General features: G+C 43.2%; 3 protein-coding genes and 1 long non-coding RNA gene across 7 annotated transcripts; 3 read left to right on the plus strand and 1 right to left on the minus strand.

Annotated features, from left to right (window-relative positions):
- The first annotated feature begins 283 nt into the window (after positions 1-283).
- LOC100192703 (uncharacterized) lies at positions 284-11,992 on the plus strand. 3 transcript variants are annotated; one of them, XM_020541869.3, is made up of 7 exons: positions 307-536; positions 813-1,150; positions 1,753-2,230; positions 2,383-2,388; positions 2,670-2,968; positions 11,024-11,347; positions 11,582-11,992. In XM_020541869.3, exons 2-6 carry the CDS (start codon positions 836-838, stop codon positions 11,333-11,335), a joined length of 1,410 nt encoding a protein of 469 aa, XP_020397458.1. In that variant the 5' UTR covers positions 307-536; positions 813-835; the 3' UTR covers positions 11,336-11,347; positions 11,582-11,992. The 3 variants fall into 3 exon arrangements, with proteins under 3 accessions (XP_008654311.1, XP_020397458.1, NP_001131378.1); XM_008656089.3 differs by lacking the exon at positions 2,383-2,388 and having other exon boundaries at positions 284-536; NM_001137906.1 differs by lacking the exons at positions 2,383-2,388; positions 11,582-11,992 and having other exon boundaries at positions 466-536; positions 11,024-11,579.
- A 689-nt stretch (positions 11,993-12,681) lies between these two features.
- On the plus strand, positions 12,682-14,233 carry LOC103634704 (uncharacterized). Its single transcript, XM_020542646.3, has one exon. The coding sequence runs from the start codon at positions 13,630-13,632 to the stop codon at positions 13,867-13,869; it is 240 nt and encodes a 79-aa protein (XP_020398235.1). The 5' UTR covers positions 12,682-13,629; the 3' UTR covers positions 13,870-14,233.
- A 2,671-nt stretch (positions 14,234-16,904) lies between these two features.
- On the minus strand, positions 16,905-20,919 carry LOC103634705 (zinc finger CCCH domain-containing protein 3). 2 transcript variants are annotated; one of them, NM_001353228.1, is made up of 5 exons: positions 20,693-20,838; positions 20,459-20,538; positions 20,277-20,355; positions 18,942-19,043; positions 16,905-17,228 (listed from the first exon to the last, which is right to left on the minus strand). In NM_001353228.1, exons 1-5 carry the CDS (start codon positions 20,826-20,828, stop codon positions 17,125-17,127), a joined length of 501 nt encoding a protein of 166 aa, NP_001340157.1. In that variant the 5' UTR covers positions 20,829-20,838; the 3' UTR covers positions 16,905-17,124. The 2 variants fall into 2 exon arrangements, with proteins under 2 accessions (NP_001340157.1, XP_008655517.1); XM_008657295.4 differs by lacking the exon at positions 16,905-17,228 and adding an exon at positions 17,714-18,134 and having other exon boundaries at positions 20,693-20,919.
- LOC109941636 (uncharacterized) lies at positions 17,119-18,373 on the plus strand. The gene is made up of 2 exons (XR_002264332.1): positions 17,119-17,276; positions 17,709-18,373. It is a non-coding gene; the product is annotated as an uncharacterized lncRNA (long non-coding RNA).
- Positions 20,920-21,781: the final 862 nt, after the last annotated feature.

Below are 21,781 nucleotides of genomic sequence, written 5' to 3' on the forward strand. Positions count from 1 at the left end.
GATATTGAGGTCAATGATAATATGTATGTTGATTGTTTTTATTTAATCGTTGCACTCTAATATTTTACCGAATAATTTGTGTGCCCTCGCAACGCACGAGCATCGTACTATAACACACATATGTACATAAGTTATCGTGTTATTATACGGTTCCGTTGTAACGCACGGGTACTCACCTAGTATAGAATAGAATGACATAGCGATTTCTTGCCTTTAAATAAACTTTTTCCAGACAAGGCCCGAGCGTATGAAACAGGCCGTTGTGGGCTGCGTTGGACTGGCTGGGCCTGACAGGAGTCCAGGCTTCGAGCAACGAGCGGGCGAGGCTGGAACTGGAACGCTGGATGCAAGCCTGATCTACTCTGCCCTTAACCTAGCTGGTACGATCCGCGCGTGTGTTCTGGGGCGCTCTCCTCCTCCTCCTCCGTCTCTCCCTTCTCCACTCTCCCCCCTCTCCGTCTCTCTGTCCTTTCTGGGTCGACGGCTGGGCGCCGCCGCCCTTCGTCAGGTCTTCGCCGGCGGCGATTACACACCAGGTATGCCCGCACCCCTTCTATTCCCTTTCTGCTGTGCAGAACCGAGCACCCCAAACCCTAATGCAAATATATTTTGTATTCGGATCTGACCAAGTTATCTACTAACTTCGAGTTTCTACCAAAAAATGCCGTTGGGTGAACATGCGTACGCCCATGGTCAATGGTGCCTTAATGCATGTGTAGTCCTTTTGTTTCCTAGCTTCAATGTAGCTGGAAAATGTTTCCATTTTCCTTGGGAAATAATTTTTCTCCCTCGCGTGTTTTCAACTACTGTAGGTTGAGCAAATATTCTTCCACCAATGGCGAGAGAACCGAGTCCTGAAATAGATGATGAACTTTACAATGAAGTTTATGGGAAAGCATACAGCGGCCCAGTTGCATCAGCTACAAATAGTGTGACTCCTAAAGGAAATGCTGAGAAGAGGCCCCTGACTCGTGATAAGTCAGATGATGAAGATGAGGCCCCAGATCCTAATGCTGTTCCCACGGACTTCACTAGCCGAGAGGCTAAGGTCTGGGAGGCTAAAGCTAAGGCTACAGAAAGGAACTGGAAGAAGAGGAAGGAGGAAGAAATGATTTGTAAAATATGTGGAGACCCAGGCCATTTTACTCAGGTAATCTTCTTTGTATCGAAAATAGAACTTGCATGAAAGTATATATCAGAATAAAGACATGTAAAGAACACACAAGGATTCCTGACGTTTGTTATGTTATTGGTAGTGTTAGCAACTTCATAGCAGTTGCGTCCTGATCCTAGCGAATTTAAGCAGCGGGTTTCTTTTTTAAATCAGCATCATATGAGGTTTTAACTGCAAAGAAGTGGTGGGATTAGTTGATAGACTGGTTTGTTATATTGTCACAGTTCATGATAAAAAAGACTTCAGCCTTTTTAATAGCAGTATATGCCAATGCAAGTGCAAGTCATAAGATGATGCACAAAACCGTACTTAACATTTTTTTTTCATTTTTTCTTACATGGTTTGAGCAAAGTTGGAAAGTAGGCCATGTTTACTTGACAGGAAAATCCTGCAGGTGTAGTTTCTTTTATCTGCTTTGTATTTTATCCTTTTTATTTGGTGTGTAACATGAATGTTCCTCTTTCTGCTTTGGTGTACATGACACTTTGTGTATACTTTTATTTTATTTTATCTTCCATTGCTAAATTATCATAAATATATCAAAGCATGCTCTTCATTTAACATTCCTTTCTGAACAGGGTTGCCCCTCCACACTTGGGGCAAATAAGAGAAATGCAGACTTTTTTGAAAGAGTTCCAGCAAGAGATAAGCAAGTCAGAGATCTTTTCAATGAGAGGGTAATAAGCCAGATTGAGAAAGATGTGGGGTGTAAAATCAGAATGGATGAGAAGTTCCTGTTTGTCAGTGGAAAGGATAGATTAATATTATCCAAAGGTGTTTCTGCTGTGCATAAAATTATTCAAGAGGGTAAGGGTAAACATAGTCCAAGCAGTCCGAAACACGATCGCTCTAGGTCGCCTGTACGAAACACTACTGAGTTTCGTTCCAAACACTCTGATTCTCATCGCTCACCTAGCCCAAGAAATTTTGATTCTCAATGGTCCCATAGTCCAAGAAATGCATCACTCTCTCAAAGTAAAGGATACTATAATGAAAGACATCGAGATGGTCGCTTACACAACAATATGCCCAAGTTTTCGAAAGGATCTCCACAAGGTAGGGCGCTCAGGCACACTGGTATAATCATCTATTGTATGAGCATTAGGAGGCAGAAGAAAATGACAATTTGAGCTAAAAGAAAATATCTCTGGTCCCTTTTCTGTTGGTTATTGCTGTGCTAGAGTATTACTTGTTTGGTCCTTTTGCAGCTCAAGGTAAGTTCAAGCTTTATGTGACGAAGCGTTTCTCCTTGATCATTGCTCAAACAAGACTGTCTCGAATATGTGCCCGAATATGAAGTGTTTCCGCCTTTTAATTGGTCAGAAAGGATGTTTTGAACACATCATGCTGTATAAGTTGGATGGCCTGCAATTTTTGTATTGCATCTGGCATTAATCCTCCTTTCACTATGCAATAAAATCTACTTAGGTCTGAAACAATTTTAGCTATCTGGAACTAAAATGCAATATGTTGCATCTTCTTCCTTTTGCTGAAGCTCATGCCAACTTTGGAGCAAAAGGCCGTCCAGCCCAATCAAAATCTCCACGCCATACCTCTTATCTTGATGAATTACCTAGAACACATGGCGAGAATAACCAATTTGCTGCATCACGAGTGCCCAATGATTGGGGAATTGAGAGGCATGGAGCAGATGCCAGTTCAAGTCTTAGGTTTGACATGCCATCCCACCAACAGACCTTGGAAGAACTTGAGATGGAGTTTAAAAAAGAAGCTACACAATTAGCTAGAGCTCGTGACCAAGAGGAGGATGAAGAGAACTATAGGCATCGAGAGGTAAAGGTTATTTTGTTACCTACCATGACTGTAACTTTGTTTCTATATCCATATTTTACTATGTTATGCTCACTGGTGGTGTCTAATTGTTACACCTGTTATCTTTTATGTTTTGTCCATGACCAAAAAGCAGCTGCAAGTTTTTTAACACCCCCAAGAAAAAGGTTTTGGACGCATTAGATCATTGTATGACTATAGTACTTGAAGTATGATAAAAGAAATAATATTGCAACATTGACCTCACCAGAACATAAAACAAACGGCTTGGGGTGTTCTATTTTAGGTCAAAATATTTGGGGTCTGCTAATTTGATCTGAAGCATATAATAGAGTACTAAGTGGCTGAAGAATCTTGCTGTCTTGTATTATTTTCCATGTCTACTTTTAATAGACTTTGGGAGTAACTACAGATACAATTGAATTACTAATTTTCAGCTAAAATTTAGATTTGGAAAAAAAATCTACTTAATATTTGTTGTCCTAATATGAGTTGCTATCTCTTGCCTATATGCATGAACGTGGCATTGTTAATGAACTGATTTTTACCTGATGCTAAGGTGCACTATTAATTTATTGGTTCTTTTATCTGTATAACAATTTCATCTACTTATTTGATTGAAATGTGGTGGGCTGCTCAAGGCTGGAGCAACTTAATTTTGGGTCCTAGTCACAGTAAACTTCTGATTGTAGAAAAAAGTGTTTTACTTATAGTAAATTTCAGAAATGCACTCTATTTTGTCTAGTTGTTAGAAAGCTACAACTTCTTGAGAACCCATTTACATAGGCACATAGTTACTTTTAGGGGTTTCTTCACAAAATTACCACTGTTTAGGTCTGCTGCTCCTAGTCAGTGGATTCATGTCTGTAGGCTGTAGCTAGGGCTGGAAAAAAAGCTCGAGGCTCGCGAGCCGGCTCGGGCTCGATCAGGCTCGGCTCGGTGAGGCTCGCGAGCCTAAACGAGCCCGAGCCGAGCCTAATTCCACGGCTCGCTACACTAACGAGCCGAGCCGAGCCGGCTCGGTGAGGCTCGCGAGCCGGCTCGAGGCTCGGTCCAAACTACTGCAGCTATCACTTGTCAGTTGTCAGTTTGTTTATTAGTGTCCAGTCATCTAGATCTAGTGACCAGTGTGTTGTTTTGGTCACAACTTACAAGGAACTAGAGTGCGGGGACATAATTTTTTATTATATGGAACATATTGTGCTTCAAATTTGAACTAACGACTATAATTACTGTTGTTGAGTACTTGAGTGTACAGGCTCGCAAGCCGAGCCGAGCTGGCTCGCGAGCCTATATCGAGCCGAGCCGAGCCTCGTTATCGAGCTCGTGAAGTGACCGAGCCGAACCTAGCTCGGCTCGCTATTCCACCGAGCCTTACCGAGCCGAGCTGAGCCGAGCCTGGCTCGGCTCGTTTCCAGCCCTAGCTGTAGCCATCTACTAGCCGACATGCTTTGCCGGAGACGACGAAGATGATCCTTGGATCATTGTCTGAGACGCTCACAAAACTCAACATGAACATTGTAAAAACACATCGAGTTTTTTTGGCACTGCCAAACTACACCGCTGCAATAGGTGTATTCTATAGATATGCTTATTAGTTTATATACACAATTACAAGGCTCATAACCATAAATCACGGCACCAATCAACAATAAATTAGTTATGGAAAGAAACTATCCAACCGACTATCAATTAGCTAAGAATGAAAACTAATCAATCAACTAAGGGTGTGTTTGGTTCAGCTTTCTGAACTAGATTTGCTGTTAAAAATCTGGAATCTCAACCAAATGGCTACAACAGCAAAATAGATTTATGAAAATCTACAAATTTCTCTAGTTCAATTCGGAATCACCTTTTATCTCAAAATTTCCAGATTCCTGTCATCCATGTTACCAAGATATCATGCTTTTACAGAATCTACAGTTGATAGTTGTTTCAACCAAACATATTTTAGCTTTCCCACAATCGCCAGCTTATAGCAGCTTTCTCACAGCTCACAGTTACAATCAGATTTTCAGGTGTCTACAACTGAACCAAACAAACCCTAAGAAGGAATCAAATAAAACGAGCTGGATTAATGCAACAATATCCTTCTAAGCCTGGTGATGCCAATCTTGCCATGAATTCCAGCGAATCGTGCGCGCCCAAGTGATTTCGTCAGAGTAACCGTAAGAGTACTCACATGATCCATGTAGATCTTCACGTTCTCCACACATTCACGAGTGAAATGGAATTTAATGTCAATGTGTTTACTTCGATCATGAAGAACATGATTCTTGATGAGTGCAATTGTGGATTGTCCATCTTCAGCAGTGACGACTAGGCTTTGGTGCCGGTGGTGTCCCCCACTAACCGCATGAGCCACATAGCTTGGCATGCTCTAGCCGCATTTGCCATATACTCTGCTTTACAAGTTGAGAGGGCCACCATCTTTTGTTTCTAAGACTGCTAAGACATAGGCATGTCTCCCAGGAAGAAGACAATGTCACCGATGCTTCTCCTCCCATTGATGTATCCCCCCTATGTCGTTGCATATGTACCTGGTCAGCGCGTAGTCTGCCAACCTGTTGTTGGTGTTGCGGTGCTTGGGCTAGTCAATTGTGCCGATGATGTAGCACAAGATGGCTTGACGACGACTAAATGCTCTTGTCGTGGTCTCTCCATGAAGCGGCTCACAAAACCCACCACAAACATAATGTCTAGCCTGGTATGAATCAGATAGCATAGACTCCCCACCAAACTTCTGTTAATCGTTGCATGAACTTTCGGTGTTGAGCTCTTTGTCAAGGGCTCCAGTCGGACCTCCATTGGCATGTATGATGGGTTAGAATTTCCCCATGCTAGCCTTCTCCAACAGCTTGCAGGCATACGCTGCTTGTCCCAATGTGATGGGGGTCGCGCCCGTGCTTGATCTGTAGCCTAAAATAAAAGGACAAGAGACCAAGGTCGCTCATCCAAAATAGACAACACATCTGTCCCTTGAATGCATCAACATCCATCGGTCTTGCTCCAGTGATGACCAAGTCGTCAATATAGACCCCTACCACCACACCTGACGTGATGCCTTGGTGTTCATCCCATGCTTGTTGACACACTTAGTGAAGTTGAGTTCACGCAGGCCATTGACCAGATGTTTCATGACCGTGACTTGTGGTAAATTTTATACAACGCCATTAACCGTAGGACCTAGCGACAAAGCCTAATGACTGTTGGACGTACACCTTGAGCTCGCCATTCAGGAACACTGACTTGATATCCATGTGTTGCACAAGCCAACCCCTCGTGCCGCAACAACAAGCAACATCTGCACAGATTCCATTCATGCGACCGAAGCAAACACTTTGTTGTAGTCTATCCTCGGTTGTTGGACGTACCCTTGGCGACAAATTGGGCCTTGTGCTTGACGGCGCTGCCTTGCTCATCACACTTCAGTTTGTACACCCACTTTAGAGTTTAGGTCAATTGGGCGATGGCTTGGAGGAAGGTCAACAAGAGCCGATGTCTTGTTCGCCTTGATGAATGTCATCTCTATCATTACCTTGCGACAATCGGCATTGCCTCGAGCCTCCTTGAACGTGTCTGGTTCATCATCGCCGATGGTAAGAAGAAAGTCCTCATTCACCACAAACTCCCATTCTACCAACCTAGGAATTTCCACCGATCCGAGCACAATGTCCAACATTTTGAATTGGAGAAGCGTCTCACCGTCGTGGCTGGTGTCTAGGTCTCGAGTAGTGTCAGGTGGTTTCACAAACTCCATCTACATCTGTGATGGTGTACTGGCCGCTACATGTGTATCGAGCGCTGGTGTAGATGTGTCGCCTAATGTTGGCATCCTTGGCGAGCCTGCAGCTGCCACTCGTGCGCCCCGACGAGCCCGATGTAGGCACCATGTTGCTTTTTCTTGACATAGATTCTCTGGGTTGTTCGCTTCGGATTAAAGGCAATTGTTCGGATTGCTGCAACCGCAATCCAAAGAGACAAACACTGATGAAGCAGTAGAAGCCGATACAGATTAAAGCCAAGCGAACAGGCTGTCTGTCTTCCACGTCTTTCTGTTCTGGTCCGACGATGTTCGCGCCCTAGAGCATCACTGTCGAAAGCTCGACGTGGAACTTTTTTGCCCCCATTGCGTTGGACCCGTTGACATTACTCTATTCCCACGCCTTCCCTTCAAACACCACATCGCTTGAGATGATCACACGATGTCAGAATTGTAGAACCTGTACGCCTTGGACCCTGGCTCATATCTGATGAACACCATCGGTATACTCCGATCATTCAGCTTCTGTTGGTGCTTTCTGGCCACCTTCACATATGCCACACCCAAAAGTAGTTAGGAAGTGAATCTGAGGCTTTATATAATACTAGGCTTTCTACGATGTTCTTTTTTTCAACACCTCGTCAATGACCGATTGAAAATGAAGAGGCTGTGGTGACCATAGTCACCAAGTTCCTGGATCGATAGGGTCGAGGAACGAGGTCGAGGAACGTGGTACGCTACCAGTGAGAGATTTTTACATGGTGGGAATGAAAATTACCCTGCGTACTTGGGTTGGGGACGACATTTCCGGGTCGAGGGTCGCTACCACTTTACCTGTTTCTTGTGACTATGGTGGTGACTGCCTCTCCCCACAACCAGCCTGACATCCCCTTGGCCTTCAACATGCTTTTGGCCATGCCAAGCACCATCTGGTTGCCCCTCTCCACCACCATGTTTTGCTGGGGTGTGTACGACACGGTGATATGACGTTGAATGTCGTTCTTGGCGCAGTAGTCACTGAACGTGCGCGTCGTGAACTCGCCTCTGCAGTCGGTGAGGAGCGTGCCCATCTTTCGTCTCGCACCCTTGGCTCGTCCCTAGAGTTCGATGATGGCCGCGACCTGGTCCTTTGACGCTAGTAGCACGAGCCACATGAAGCGACTCTTGTCGTCGATGAGGAGGAACAACTTTCCTCCATGTGTCTCCGCGGTGATCGAACCACACAAGTTTGTATGCACCAGGTCGAGCAGATGAGGCACACAATACTTGCTGGTTGTAGGGAACAAACGTCGTGGTTGCTTCCCGGCCAAGCAACTCCCATAAACCTAGTCGACGTGGTGGATATGTGGCACTGTGGTAGTTCTTTGGGCTCTTGGAACCCGAGATGTCCGAACCTGGTATGCTAGTGCTAGGACACGTTCGAGCTTTGGGCGATAAAGCACACAGACTGAGCGATGTTGATGTAAAGGACGTAGAGGTGACTCACTGAATGTTGCACCTTGACCAACAACCGTTGGCGCTAGTCCAAGATCCTGAGAATGCCATTCTCGATGAGGACCTTGTTGCCGCCATCGTCAAGCTGACCTATTCTGATGATGTTTGATGCCAACCAAGGGATTGAAGTAGACACCAGCCAACACCTGGTTGCTTGCTGCTCTTGCACTTGAAAAGGACAGTGTAATGGTCCTCGATGGCGACCATAGAGGCGTCATCGAATTGAACGGTCATGCAGACACCTATGTTGAGCTTGGAGAAGGATATCTGCTCCCTCGTCATGTGGTTCATTGCGCCGATGTTAGGGATTCAGCATGTGCTCCCGCCACCACCCTTCTCCTCGAGCCGGATGAAGAATCGATTCTCATCGAGGTGGATCTCCAGCATCAGGGTGGGTCTGCCTTCGTGGAGGGGTGGCCTAGTGTTGTTGGCGGACGTAGAGCCTGAGTGCCACATGTTCTGGCTCTTCGGTGAATGCCAATCGCGTGTTGCCTTCGCCTTCGATCTAGACAGCAAGTCCATCTCTAGTTCCTAGCGACGCGGTACCCGTCGAAGGTGATGGATTTGGAAAAGACAGTTGAATCAGTGTCCCCTTGCCCACCTCTTTTTCAATTTGGGCCATGATGGTGGCAAGGCCCAACATTAGTGACCCTTCAGTTGGCTCCTCCCTAGCCTTGGTAGCATGGGCCTACTTGTCCCTCTTCTTGCGACATTCGTGAGCCCAATGGTTCGTTTTGCAACAATACTTACATTTGTCGGCAGCAATCCACTTCCCTTTTCGCTGCTAACTAGTGTTTCGTGTGGGCCTCAAGCTGCCACTGTCTCTGCTGCGCTTGCCACCACGCCCAAGGCTCATGCCCGACAACGTTCTATTGCCACTCGAGCTTCCATTGTCGGAGAGTTGGAGACACGATATAACACGTGCTACCAACTCATCCTCAATCATGTTCAAGCCAACTAAGGCTTTGCCACTGCTGTTGCCACTGAGATTGTACAATTCTTTCGTTGCCTTAAGCTTCCTGATAAACTTCTCCACAAATCAATGTATCGAGATCGAGAAGGGTTTTGATCGTGATCAAATCCACGAGTACTTTGGTGGAGTGACCTGTAGTAATTTGTGCATGATCTCTGACTCCTAGTACCTGGCATTGAGGACCTCCAACTGGTTGACCAGGTCGGTGATGCATAGGCAAAGTTGTCAACAGATTCACCATCCTTGAACCTAAGCGAGTCAAACTTGTCGTAGCGTGTTCGCCTTTGCTTGGCACACTCTGTCCACGCCGAGGTGCATTTTATTGAGTGCATCCCGTGTGATCTTGGTAGTCGCCTTGCTCGCGACCGCCCCTTGCATCTCTAGAGGTACCCCGAGGGTGATGGCCTCTAGAGCATCGTAATCGTCGATGTAGTCCGTGGTGCCGACGTTCCTCGACCGCCCCTTGCATCTCTGGAGGTATGCCGGGGGGTGATGGCCTCTAGAGCGTCGCAATCGTCGATGTAGTCGGTGGTGCCGATGTTCCTCTCGCCTGCAGCTTCAACTTTTGCCCATTGCCGCCACTCTCCCTCACGACCCGATGGATCACTAGGCCGCGATCGCCAATGCTAGAGCCTCTTTGTCTCCTGACAGTGACGCGGTGGCAATGCTGTTCGTCTGCACTGCTTGACTGGAAGCATGACCCCAACAGCGGTAGCGGCTTTGATACAAGTTGTAGCCTCTACTCGTCGGCGTGTCTTGCCGGAGACAAAGGAGATGATCCCTGGGTCATTCAAACGCTCACAAAACTCAACACGAACACTGGAAGAACACATTGAGTTTTTTTACGCTGCCAAACTACACTGTTTCAATAGGTGTATTCTATTGATATGTTTATATACACAATTAGAACATATACACAATTACAAATGCTCACATCTATAAATCACGTCACCAATCATCAATCAATCAGCTAAGAAAGGAAACTATCTAATCAGCTATCAATTAGCTAAAAAGGAAACTAACCAATCGGCTATTAATTAGCTAAGAAAGAAAATAATCAATTAACTAAGAAGGAAAAAATAAACCAAGCTGGATTATGCAACAATGTCTGGCAGATCACTTGAATTACACTCTCCTGCACATCCATGTTAGCTTCTGCCATATTCCACATCATTGATCTTATTGTAGCCCAAGTTGTGCTTGGGTACCTTTTCTCCATACGACCGGCTTGGCTAGCAAGCATCATTTGCTGACATGGATGCATATTACAGGTACAGACCTGTTTATTTGCTGGGTTGGGTTGATTTCAGGTTGGATTTGAAAAAACTCACTGCAAACTTTGAAGCCCGAGCTTATAATTAGGCCAAATACTTTAGGCTAGAGATGGGTCAGTCGAGTATTTTTCAGATTTTAATCGAGTTCCTGGTCAAATATCGGAGCTCGAGCTCTCACCTTGCAATCATATCTGGCTGGAAATCGCTGCCATCAGAGGCACAGTTCAGGTCAGGTTTGTCGCTTTTGTTGTTCTGGTCAGGTTTGTTGTGCTTGCCACCCATGATAAGGTCTGAATGGGTGTATTTTAAGTGCTATGTCACTCCACAAGTTGTTTAGTGATAATTAGACCAAAATAGTGGTAGGTTTGTGGAATTTACTCTACCTTTTGTTGTATAAGGGCTAAGTCAAATAACTATTTTCACTGAAGTCAAGTTTGTGCTATTTATTTTGTTTGCTCAATTCATGTTTTGTAATGGGCTCTCTGTAGCAAAAAGTTCCATTAGTGTATTTGTTGTTATTATTTGTTGATATGTCAATGTCCTTTGTGATGCAGTCGCTGAGAGTGATTAGAGAAAATTACATGGAGAGAGTGATTACCTTGAGGAATGTGCATGCAAAGAAGTGGGAAGAATTTCTTGACACCTTTAAAAGTCAACAACAAGCACAGCCTTCATACATACAAACCGGATATCTAGGTTTTGAGCAGAGAACGGCACATATTTCAGCTACACATCAACCAATGGATTCGAAGAGCACATATCCGTATGCTTCTGATAGCTATTCAGCCCCAAAGGCTCATGCAGCATATGGTGAGTTTCAACATGAGAGGCATGATGATCTTGGGAGGGCCTATAGGCGATATTAGCTGTGAATAGTGGTGAGTTATTGAGTTAATTACCCATTTCAGATTTTTGATGTTAAGCCCTGCAGTTCTAATGTAGCTAGAGATAATCATTTCGTTGTTTGAGCAATTGGTGTCCTGCTAGGTAAGCTAATTAAAGAGCTGTGACTGTTAATAGCTACAGGCTTGGGAAGCCTCCGTCTTATTAGAAAATGTTGACCAAATGTTCCCTTCCTCTTTTGAGTCCTAAAAGAGGTTCCAAATTTTCAGGGCGATTTTGTGAGGAATCAGTGTCAATGGTGCGCTTAGACCTACTTATCACCCATTGCTGTTATGTAGCTTGAGGAGGTAAGCATTCATATATAGGCAGAACTGTCTCCCAATTACTTTCTTTGCAGCGTCTACAACCGCAACGGACTGTGGAGCTGTTTCAGGCATCGTAACAAGCTGCTTTCCAACGAACTAAACTGAAATGCTATAAAAAAACATTGACCTGTATGACTGTTTTATCTGCTTGGAAAAAATCTCCCTGAGTTGGCGTTTATGTGAACCTAGTATTTTTTTTGTCAAACCTGGTATATCGCTATGCTGGGTCTATCCGAATGGTTGTTTGCATCATCCCATTGTTTTGGAAGGTTTGGCACACGATATGAAAGTTAGAACATGTGGAACAGTCAGCTATTTCGTGAAATTTGGTCAGAACTTGATGGCACTCGTTGCTGTAGTGGTGACTAGGCCAGTGCCTTCGGATTGGTACTGTTTTGTGTCAATCTCAACAGGCACTGCACTGTCCCATATACATTGGAATGTTTGATTGGTGGATGGAGGTTGTATTGTAAATCCTGGCTGAGTGAAAATCGAATTTTAGAAGAAAAACTGTTTCATGTGAGTGAAATAGTATTTTAGAAAGTGTTCGAGGAGATTGCATCATTGCATTGGTCCTGTTTGGACCCGCTTATAAACGGATTATAGCTGGAAATAAACGATAGTCCCACCCAAACACTTCGATTATTTCTCAATTCTGTGGGAAGCAGCTTCTCCCTACTGCAGAGATTACATGTTGCGCTTCGTTTATTTTGTATCGTGACTCATGGCATGTGTTTCTTGTGAATATGGATAAAAACGGATGGAAATGGACGAGAAAACCTCTACCATTTTTGTTTCCACATTTTGTCGCCGGAAATGAGACCAAATCTGGAATAGTCTCGAATAGAAACGGGAGAGGATAAACAAGTGCATGGAAAAGAACGGGGATGTGAATATTAAGCGAAAACATATGATTATTGAGCGAAAACTTATAATTATTGATGACTAACTAGTGATTGATTGGCATGGCCACAACATGAAACATAGATATAGAGAGGCAATACTTCATTGTTTGCTTGCTAGAGCTACAATCGATGTTTCGTCATTGAGGAGAGTCAATATGGGGTTTTAGCTAACGCACTAATGTATTGTTAGGCTAATCTCGGATCTATCAAATTCGTTTCAATTCGGCTAAAAACAAGACCCCGTAATAAAGGACAGAATAGACTATCTTCTGTTTCTGTCCAGAATAGACCCCGTAATAAAGGAATATACAAGGGCGAAATTTAGAGAAAATGTTGCGGATAGTCTAATAACCCTTTCCAAGCTATGAACAGCGTGAAGTCCGTGCTCTTTCCCCAACGCATTGCTGTCTTTCTCCAATTCTCTTCTCCCTTCCGGTCCCCCACTGCTGCTGCTGTGTTGTTAACATGTTGTGGAAGAGTTCCAAACACGCCGGTGCAGCAGTTGGTATGACCAGGAGGTCACTAGTGAAGACGTACACTCCACTGGCCAATGCAGTGCACGAATCTACCGAGCTCACCCACATGAAATTCAGCTAGCTAAGTGAGCTTCACAAAACTAATTCAGTCAGGTAGGTAAGTAGGTAACGCACACACTGCAAGAGCACATATGCAGAAACGAAGAAATCTTCACATCACTGCCCAGCACCAACCACACCCCAACCGGCTCAGCTCACCTACAGCCCAGCGGACAGCCGGACGCTGACCATGGCCTTTGTGTGATGCACCTGATGGACCGGAGAAGGCAGCCTCGCACAGCTGCACGAACACAGGGCAAAATTTCTTGCAAGAAATGCAGATCCACCTGAAACCAGTATTAAAAAAAAAGAAAGAAAGGTCCGTGCGCTGTCAGATCACTCGTAGGCCACTACTATATGAAGCCGTTTACTTGGGCAGCTGCTGATGCTTGGGCAGCTGCGAGCACTGCCATCTCCACCTGCGTTCTGAGCAGTACATTCCATTCCGTCCCATCGATCGGTCCACTGGACGATGGCTTCCCTCCTCCTGTTCCTGCGAGCCATTGTCATCAGTGCCGATGACGAGGAACTCACGGGCGCGGACGAGGAACGGGAGGCGGCGGCGCGTGAACGGCGGCCGGAGAACTGGGCGTTCGGGCCGGCGGCGGCGCGCGACGCGGAGGAGGAGGAGGAGGAGGAAGAACGGTGGCTGGTCTCCTGCCTGGAGTGGCCTCGCGTCGACCGCAAGTCCGCGTGGATGCAGATGGTTTGACGGCCTGGTGGGACGGACGGACGATGGAGCCAAGTGCTTGAGACGATTCATCTTGCTCGCCGTTGCCGCGTGTTTTCTGGATGAACGAGAATTCCGTCCGGACGTTTCTCCTCCCCCCTTGCCGCAATCACTGTCTCCCAGTCTAGCAGACAGAACAACTCAACAGCTCTGTTGTAAAGTTTCAATGGAAGTTACTCTTGCATAGTGCCTATTCAGTTCGGCAATGTTTATTACACATCCACGGCCCTACAGTGCTGCAGAGGAAGAGAGAGGCTATTAGGCTATTGTCAATGAAAATTTCGTAACCATCTTTTCAACACTATTATATCATTAAAAATGTTATGAAACTAAGAATGAAACAATGTTATTCTCAGCACGCAGGGTTTCATTTCATTGCACGGTTCTAAATAATGACATCAGTTTTTTTAGGGTTTAGGGCTTATGAAACTGTGTATCTTGAAGCAGTGGTGGGCAATAACCTGAGGGTTGAACTTAGTTTATCCAAAGATGAGTTCGTTGTTGCATCGCTGCAGGATCGTTTGAGAAAAACAGACGATAATGATCTCTCCATTAGGCGCTTCTTTTTTATCCTATTCAATATGTTGTTGTTCCCCGCTGCCAGCTAGGGCATATCTAACCATGTCGTGTTACTGACGAAAGAAATGGATCGCTTCCATGAGACAGACTGGTGCCAGTTAATTTTCAACGACCTTTGTGAAGATGCTCATAAGTGGCATACAAGAAGAACTACTAATGTGCCCACAATGATATATGGATGTTTAATTGTCATACTAGTAAGTAAATAATCTTGGACTGTTCATTTTTTGGCAATTCACGTGGAATCTAATTTATGATATACTCATCAAATGTTGTGTTATTATTTTTAGTTACGTAGTTTGCACCCATGGCTAATAAAATTCATTTTTTTTATTTTTGTAGTTGTATTATTTGGACCACCTGCATAACGCTACAAGCCCTCCCACAACAAATGTGGCACACCTCGCATAAAATTCTTCGATGAAAACATTTTTCAAACACTGACAAAAGCTGATAAGAGAAAGTCACGCCAAAGCAAAAGTCACGCCAAAGCAGGGAACCATTTGACCATTGTGTGGTATGTCATTTATACAAAACAAATGTGAAGCCATCATCCTGCATAAATATGCATGTCACTTATTATGGACATGTGGTATATCTGTAGCATCACTATTAGTTTTTGTATATGATATCTATTACGAGTTTGTGCATGATAAATGTTTTATGTATAACTATATCCATCTGTTCTACTTAATAATTATAACTTATGCATTATTATGTATTATTTCACAACAAAGGGGCACGGCAAACACTTTTGATGTCTCTCGTCCTGACCCTTGTAGTCATCATACCATTCATATTTAGCTTTCATTGTTCAAGATATGATTTCAAGTAAGATCAAGCAACTCCAAGAACGTGACCCGACGAAATTCATAGAACGTTGGTTGAGTATGACTCCGAAGTGGGCAGAGCTTGTTCCACCATCAAAAATACTCTTACCAAGATGGTTGAGAAGCACTATGAGGTCCTTCGTGCAAGTCTGTCAACACAGATAATGATGTGGAAGCGCCTCAACTAACAAAACCATCAGATACTTCTCATCATGTATCTTCAAGTGACCTTCCCACATTGTAACTTTTTTCAATTATGTAGTTTAGTTCACCAATTTCAGTTGTTTTTGTTCAATTACTAAAACCATGTCTTACAATGCCTTGCGTAAAGTCCGGTACCCAAATCACTCCGGACCCGACTTGCCAACTTCGCAGCCGACTACGGAGTTGACAGGCACCTAGGTTGAGGAATTACATGAAAGGCAACAACAAATATGTCGTGCATTTGAGGGCTGCCCTGATGATTTGGACGTTACTGCGCCCATAGAGACGAACTCATACACAAATTATAAACAACATGTATTATATACAATCTCATCATTGTTACATTAATATATTAATTTCCCACTTTGCATCCAAATCGTATACACATGTCAACTCTATGCCCTCACCCTCTATCCTACGCACGTCAACTCTCCTAGCTGTCTGCCCCTCACTCTAACCTACAATCAACTCTCCTAACTGTCTACAGTTTTATGATATCTTCGCGCGACGACACCTACTCCGTCACCTCGGCCCATGTCCTAGGGATAGAAACGGTCGAAAACGATCAAAAAACAGCTAAATTAATTTTGTTTTCATTTTTTTTAACGGGGTGAAAACAAAAACGAAAAACCAACTATTGAAATACGAGATCGGAATTGTCGATTATTCAAAAACAATAAACTCTAATCGAAAAGACAAATATTTTATAGTTTCCACTAAAGGTGGTAATGGATCATGATATAAATGTTTCTTCACAAATTGCTATGGCCCTAAATTATTTTTAGTTCAAAAATGAATAGAAATAGGGTCCGATCCTACCTAGATCTGATCCTTAAATTTTATAGTGTAAAATTTAGAGCACATTGTTACCCCTAGTTTCCACATAATATTATCTAATTTTTAAGATATAATACACAAGCATCTCTTCATCATCATTCATATTAGTAATTACAACTTTTGTTTTTCTCTTATTCATTCACTTGAGCACAACAAAAATCTTATTCATTCACTTGAACACAACAAAAATATTTGTAACTTGTATAAATTATAGCTAGATGTATCTCATATTATATAAAAAACAGTAAAAACGATATCACCACCACTCGAAAAAGAAAAATGTAAAAACAATCAGAAAACTAGCTAAATCATTTATGTACCGTTTCTAATCAGTTCTTGAACAATTCAAAAATAAACAGAAAAATAGTATTCAGAACGGGGTGGTACGAGATTTTCCCGTCTCGTTTTCATTCCTACTCTCTCCCCCCTGGCAACCCCACACCGTCATTAAAAAAATAAAGGCGTCCATGTGAATTGCACTTGTGTACTTGGTAGGAAAATTTAATGTGAAAGCCAGGTACTGCTTGACAGTGAAGTAGTACGTGCAAATTGTACGTGGACTCAACTGCCATAAGAGCACCATTGATGCAAATGTGAGTTCATTCAAACATCAACGCAATCTGCGAAGTGTACCTCTGACTGTAAATATCTATTACAGAGATAAATTTAAGATCAAAATAAACTGGGATCACCTTAACTCTACTGCGCTCCAAGTATATGCGATTTAGCACAACCAATCAAGGTATGAAATATTAAATGGTTCGAATTTCAGGGAGACAACGCCCCTTCAGCCCCAGTCGATGAACGGGAGGGGAGGGTAGCCGCCTTCAGGAGGAGGTTGCAGTGATGGCGGCAGGTTGCCCCAAGAGGCGTGTCCCCCCAGTATCTTCCCTGCGGCAACAAAGAGGAATGAAACATTGCCAATGCAAAATCCCTAAGGTAAGTGTCATGGAACTCATTAAGAGATGATTTGGTGGACAGGGATCACAAGAGGATCCATGAGGAGCAATCCCCAGCTGATTTGGTGACCCGGGATCCCGGGAGGATTGGTTTATTTCCCCCTCAATCCCCTCCAATCCTCCCGTGATCCCCTTGTCACCAAATCAACTCATGGGAGACAAATCCCCTTGCTAGAAGGGGATTCCTCCTTAGGGCTTGTTCGGTTCTACCTCAATCCATATGGATTGAGGGGTTTTAATCCATAGTAAGTCAAAATCTCTTCCAATCCGTATCAATCTCCTCCAATCCATATGGATTGAAAATAACCGAACAAGCCCTCATGGATCCCCTCGTGATCGGGTTTTGTCTCTCATGGATCCCCTCATGATCCCTAACCACCAATCAGCCACTAAAGGATGATTTGGTGACCAGGGAAATGGAGCATTTGCAAACGGTGAACCCTATGATGCCCTGGAAGCTTAAGCACTTGAAAGCATCACGACATTTCAAAATTCAGAGAAAGGATCAGGAGCATGGTTCCTGCAGGCCAGGAAGCTGACAACAGCTCCAAACCAAACAAATTTAAGGTCTTTAATCTGTACGCCCTCCTTCCTAGTCATCCTGAGGCACCAACCGACAGGACCGCTTGCAATTGAATAGCCTCGAAACATCCAAACAGCACACGATCAGTCTCTGGTAGGCGCCAAGTCACTAACCAATGGACCCGCTGGCACATGATGGAGTAAATTGGAATGTCCAAATAGGATGATTGTGTCGCAAGGGCTCACATCATGGCATGACAGCTGACTGAAGTGAGGATATGGTAAGCATCTAGCTTGTCGTATATCACAATTCTTTCTGTAAAGGTGGATGCAAGAATTTAGAGATCTTTTGTTGGTTCGAAGCAGTTTGGGCGGAAAATATTATGTGTGTTTTCTTCTAAAAGCAGGTGTTATCTACTTACAAGTAGAAGTAGGTTTTTTCATCTCATTCAATGGTCACAAAAGAATTTTCCCTTCATGGCATGTTAAACAAATAGATGTCCTCAATGACAACCCAATTTTTTTAAAAAAAAACTACTAATTTTTTTTTAAAAACTACTAAACAGAAAAATAATGTAACACTGGAACTCTAGAAGTGTGATGATTATTCTGGATTGGTGAGAGCGTCAGACACCTACAATTAAGGCACACTTTTCATATATTTACTACTACCTCCATTCACAAATATATGACGCTGTTGACTTTTTCAATAACTTTAATCACTCGTCTTATTTAAAATATTTATTCGAAAATATAAAATTAAGTCACGCTCAAAAGATTTTGAGTGATAAAACAAATCACAACAAAATAAATGATAACTCATTTTTTAATAAAACGAATGGTCAAAGTTTTTGAAAAATCAACGGTGGCATATGTTTGTGAACACTTGACTGAGTGGGTGGCATACATAACTCTTAAATTTTTATATTCATTGTTTTCGTTTAGGTTGGAGCTTTATAAAGAATATTGTAAACAATCTCTACGCATTAAATAGAATGCAGAAAATTAATTGTTTATGAAGCAAAATCCAACTAGTAATTTCTAGATTAGGCATGCAATCATACAGTTAACTATAACAATATTGTGTTTGATAAGAATCTCATGCAATAAAAAGATCACCGACCTGAGGAAGAATTTATGTCTACTCCCTGGTATACAACAAAATTGGGTTGGTTCCCAATAATATCAGACTGCTGCACCATGGGTGCAGGCCCAGACCCAAGCCCTGAATAATACAAAATTATTAGAAACATATGAGGTCTATCCATGGACTAAACCAACTTAAACTCAGTATCTTTTTTAGTGCTGACAGAACCAATAACAAATGTTTCTCCAAGTTATAAGCAATAGCATCATGTGTTATCAATAGTAATTGTAAATGTAAGCTTTGTTGCATTCAAAATAATTAGTCATACCTAACAATTTATACCTAACAAGGCTAAAGGCTCCTTGCTGTATTGGGATCATGCCCGTTTAAGGCCTTGTTCGGTTATTTCAATTACACGTGGATTGAAGTGGATTGGGTGGGATTGAGATGTATTTTGACTTGCTATGAATTTAAACCAACTCGATCCCACCCAATCCACATGGTTTAATAGCAAAACGAACAAGCCCTAAGGCTTGTTCGTTTTGACATGATTCCATGTGGATTGCATGGTATTGAGTCGGTTTAAATTCATAATAAGTTAAAATCCATCTCAATATCACACAATCCCCTCCAATCCACATGGAACGGAAATAACCGAACAAGCCCTTAGGCTTTATTTGGTTACTCTAGTATTTACCTCAATACACATGGATTGGGGTGGATTAGGGTGTAAGTTAGCCCTTAGGCTTTGTTTGTGTATTGAGGCAAATACTAGAGTAGTAGAGTACCCAGACAAAGCCTTTAAGGGGCTGTATGAATCGCTTAGACACCTTACTTCTTTTTAATATAATGATATACACCTCTCTTGTGTGTTTGAGAGGGGAAAAGGCTAAATGTTCCTACCCTCCAGCAGATTTGTGTACAGACAATTATTTCCTTGAGGCAGAAGTATGTGACACCCAAAAGTCCTGCTTGGTTCCGCAGAGGGCACAGAAATCATCTAAAATTCATTACTGTGTCCGTTGCTCAAATAGGGCACATATATCATCTAAAATCAATTATTGTGTCTGTTGCTCAAAAGACACGTTATTTGTGATAAATCAAATGTAGGAACATGTGACCTTCAGGAGATGTTTCATTCAAATAGAATCTAGCCCAAATGCAACATACAAGTACAACTCGATGGATACTTATGAGTAGATGTTCAAACAGCTCGTAAGTTGCACCCTTAGAGTCTGTTCGTTTTGATCACAATCCATATGGATTAGACGGGATTGGATGTGTTTGAATCCATAGCAAGTCAAATTCTTCATAAGTTCTTCCGGTCCCATCCAATCCATGTCGAATAGGAATAACTGAAGAAGGCCTTACCTGGTGCAGCTAATGCTGGATTGACACCATTTGGCTTCGGATGGAAGTATCTGCATGAATCCCCATACTTGCAAGCCCCCTGCAGCACGAAGAGATTGACCTCAAAATTCAGAGTGGCCTACTCTTGGTGCATGTGAGGCAGCGACTATAATAAGTTACCGACGCAACGTGAGATGACTCACCGTGCGGACGAAGTGGTGACAGATGCCCTTGGCGAGGGTGCCGTCAGGCAGGAGGAGGGAGGAAGCGCCGCCATGCTGGTCTGCGGACGAAGGAAAGAGAGGAGTCAACCGGAAAGAACTGAGCGGACCCGGGCGCGGTGGCAGACACGGTATTCGACGAAACGCGCCAACCAGAGAGCAGAGGAAGCGACGACCGGGACGGGGGAGGGGAAGAGGGGAGGATTCCCGGCTGACCTTGGTGGCGAATGGAGTCGTACCAGAGGGCGCGGGCGCGTTGGTGCTGCACGCCCTGGAGGTGGCGCTTCCGGGCGGCGGGGGTGTCCTGGAACTGCTTGTCGCAGTAGTCGCAGTAGTACTTCCCCAAGGGCATCGTGTTGGGTGTTGGCAGCTCTGGTCTCTACTGAGAATTTCCACACGATTTTTTACAAAAACTGAGAATTTCCTTTGCTAATCCGAAGCCTAGCCAAAACCAAGAGATTTACTATTTTGTCATTATTACTGATGGGTTTCAAAAATTTAGCATTAGACTCACAAATCATAGATATAGATAGATTTATAAATTATCGACATAGATAGACACACAAAATACAGATGACATAATAGAGATGGCATAATAGCGGGGAGACAGGATACCAATTATTCCCTCCAAAACCATAGAGGCACAACCAAATAAACATCTGTAGTTGAACAGTCCGACACTCGATTGCAGCTTGTCGAACGTGGGAACAGTGACTAAACTGCTTTAGGGCCTGTTTGTTTACCCCCATGGATTATATAATCTGGATTATTTTTGGAGGATTATATAATCTGGATTATATAATCTGGATTATATAATCTGAGTAGTCCTGTTTGTTTATCCAGATTATTTGAGTTGTTAATAGGATTCTTTTGTATGAGGAAGACAAGAATGCCAATGGTGGGTTATAATGGCAATGGTGGGTAATTTCTAGGAAACTTGAAAGGGTAGTGGAGAAGTGGAAAAAAATAATCTGAAATAAGCACCTCCTCACTTGCTTATGGATTATCATAATCCAGGAGTTAGATTATATAATCTCGACAAATAAGCTAGACTGTTTGTTTGCCTCTTAGGATTATTTAATCCAGATTATATAATCTGAGGGGTAAACAAACAGGCCCTTAGTCCATATTAATTTCTTATGAAAAATGACTAAACTTAGTCCATCGAAAATTGTTAGAAAAAATTGTTTGAGGAACTAAAAATTAATCCATCTATTTTAGTTTTATTTAATTTCTAAATTGTCAAATATGGGAATAAAACAGCGACCAAATTGTTTTAGTCCATATTAATTTCACTTATCCCTA

This window comes from Zea mays, chromosome 8 (assembly GCF_902167145.1).
Source record: "Zea mays cultivar B73 chromosome 8, Zm-B73-REFERENCE-NAM-5.0, whole genome shotgun sequence".
In the NCBI taxonomy this organism is placed as follows: domain Eukaryota; kingdom Viridiplantae; phylum Streptophyta; class Magnoliopsida; order Poales; family Poaceae; genus Zea; species Zea mays.

Excerpts from the sequence above, each read along its gene's own strand:
- LOC100192703 (XM_020541869.3), top strand. The coding sequence starts at position 836 with ATGGCGAGAGAACCGAGTCCTGAAATAGATGATGAACTTTACAATGAA. Across the intron at positions 1,151-1,752 it reads ACCCAGGCCATTTTACTCAG|GGTTGCCCCTCCACACTTGG; the intron begins GTAATCTTCTTT and ends CTTTCTGAACAG. Across the intron at positions 2,969-11,023 it reads AGAACTATAGGCATCGAGAG|TCGCTGAGAGTGATTAGAGA; the intron begins GTAAAGGTTATT and ends TTTGTGATGCAG.
- LOC103634704 (XM_020542646.3), top strand. The coding sequence starts at position 13,630 with ATGGCTTCCCTCCTCCTGTTCCTGCGAGCCATTGTCATCAGTGCCGAT.
- LOC103634705 (NM_001353228.1), bottom strand. The coding sequence starts at position 20,828 with ATGCCCTTGGGGAAGTACTACTGCGACTACTGCGACAAGCAGTTCCAG. Across the intron at positions 20,539-20,692 it reads CGACTCCATTCGCCACCAAG|ACCAGCATGGCGGCGCTTCC; the intron begins GTCAGCCGGGAA and ends CTTCGTCCGCAG. Across the intron at positions 20,356-20,458 it reads GTCACCACTTCGTCCGCACG|GGGGCTTGCAAGTATGGGGA; the intron begins GTGAGTCATCTC and ends TTCGTGCTGCAG.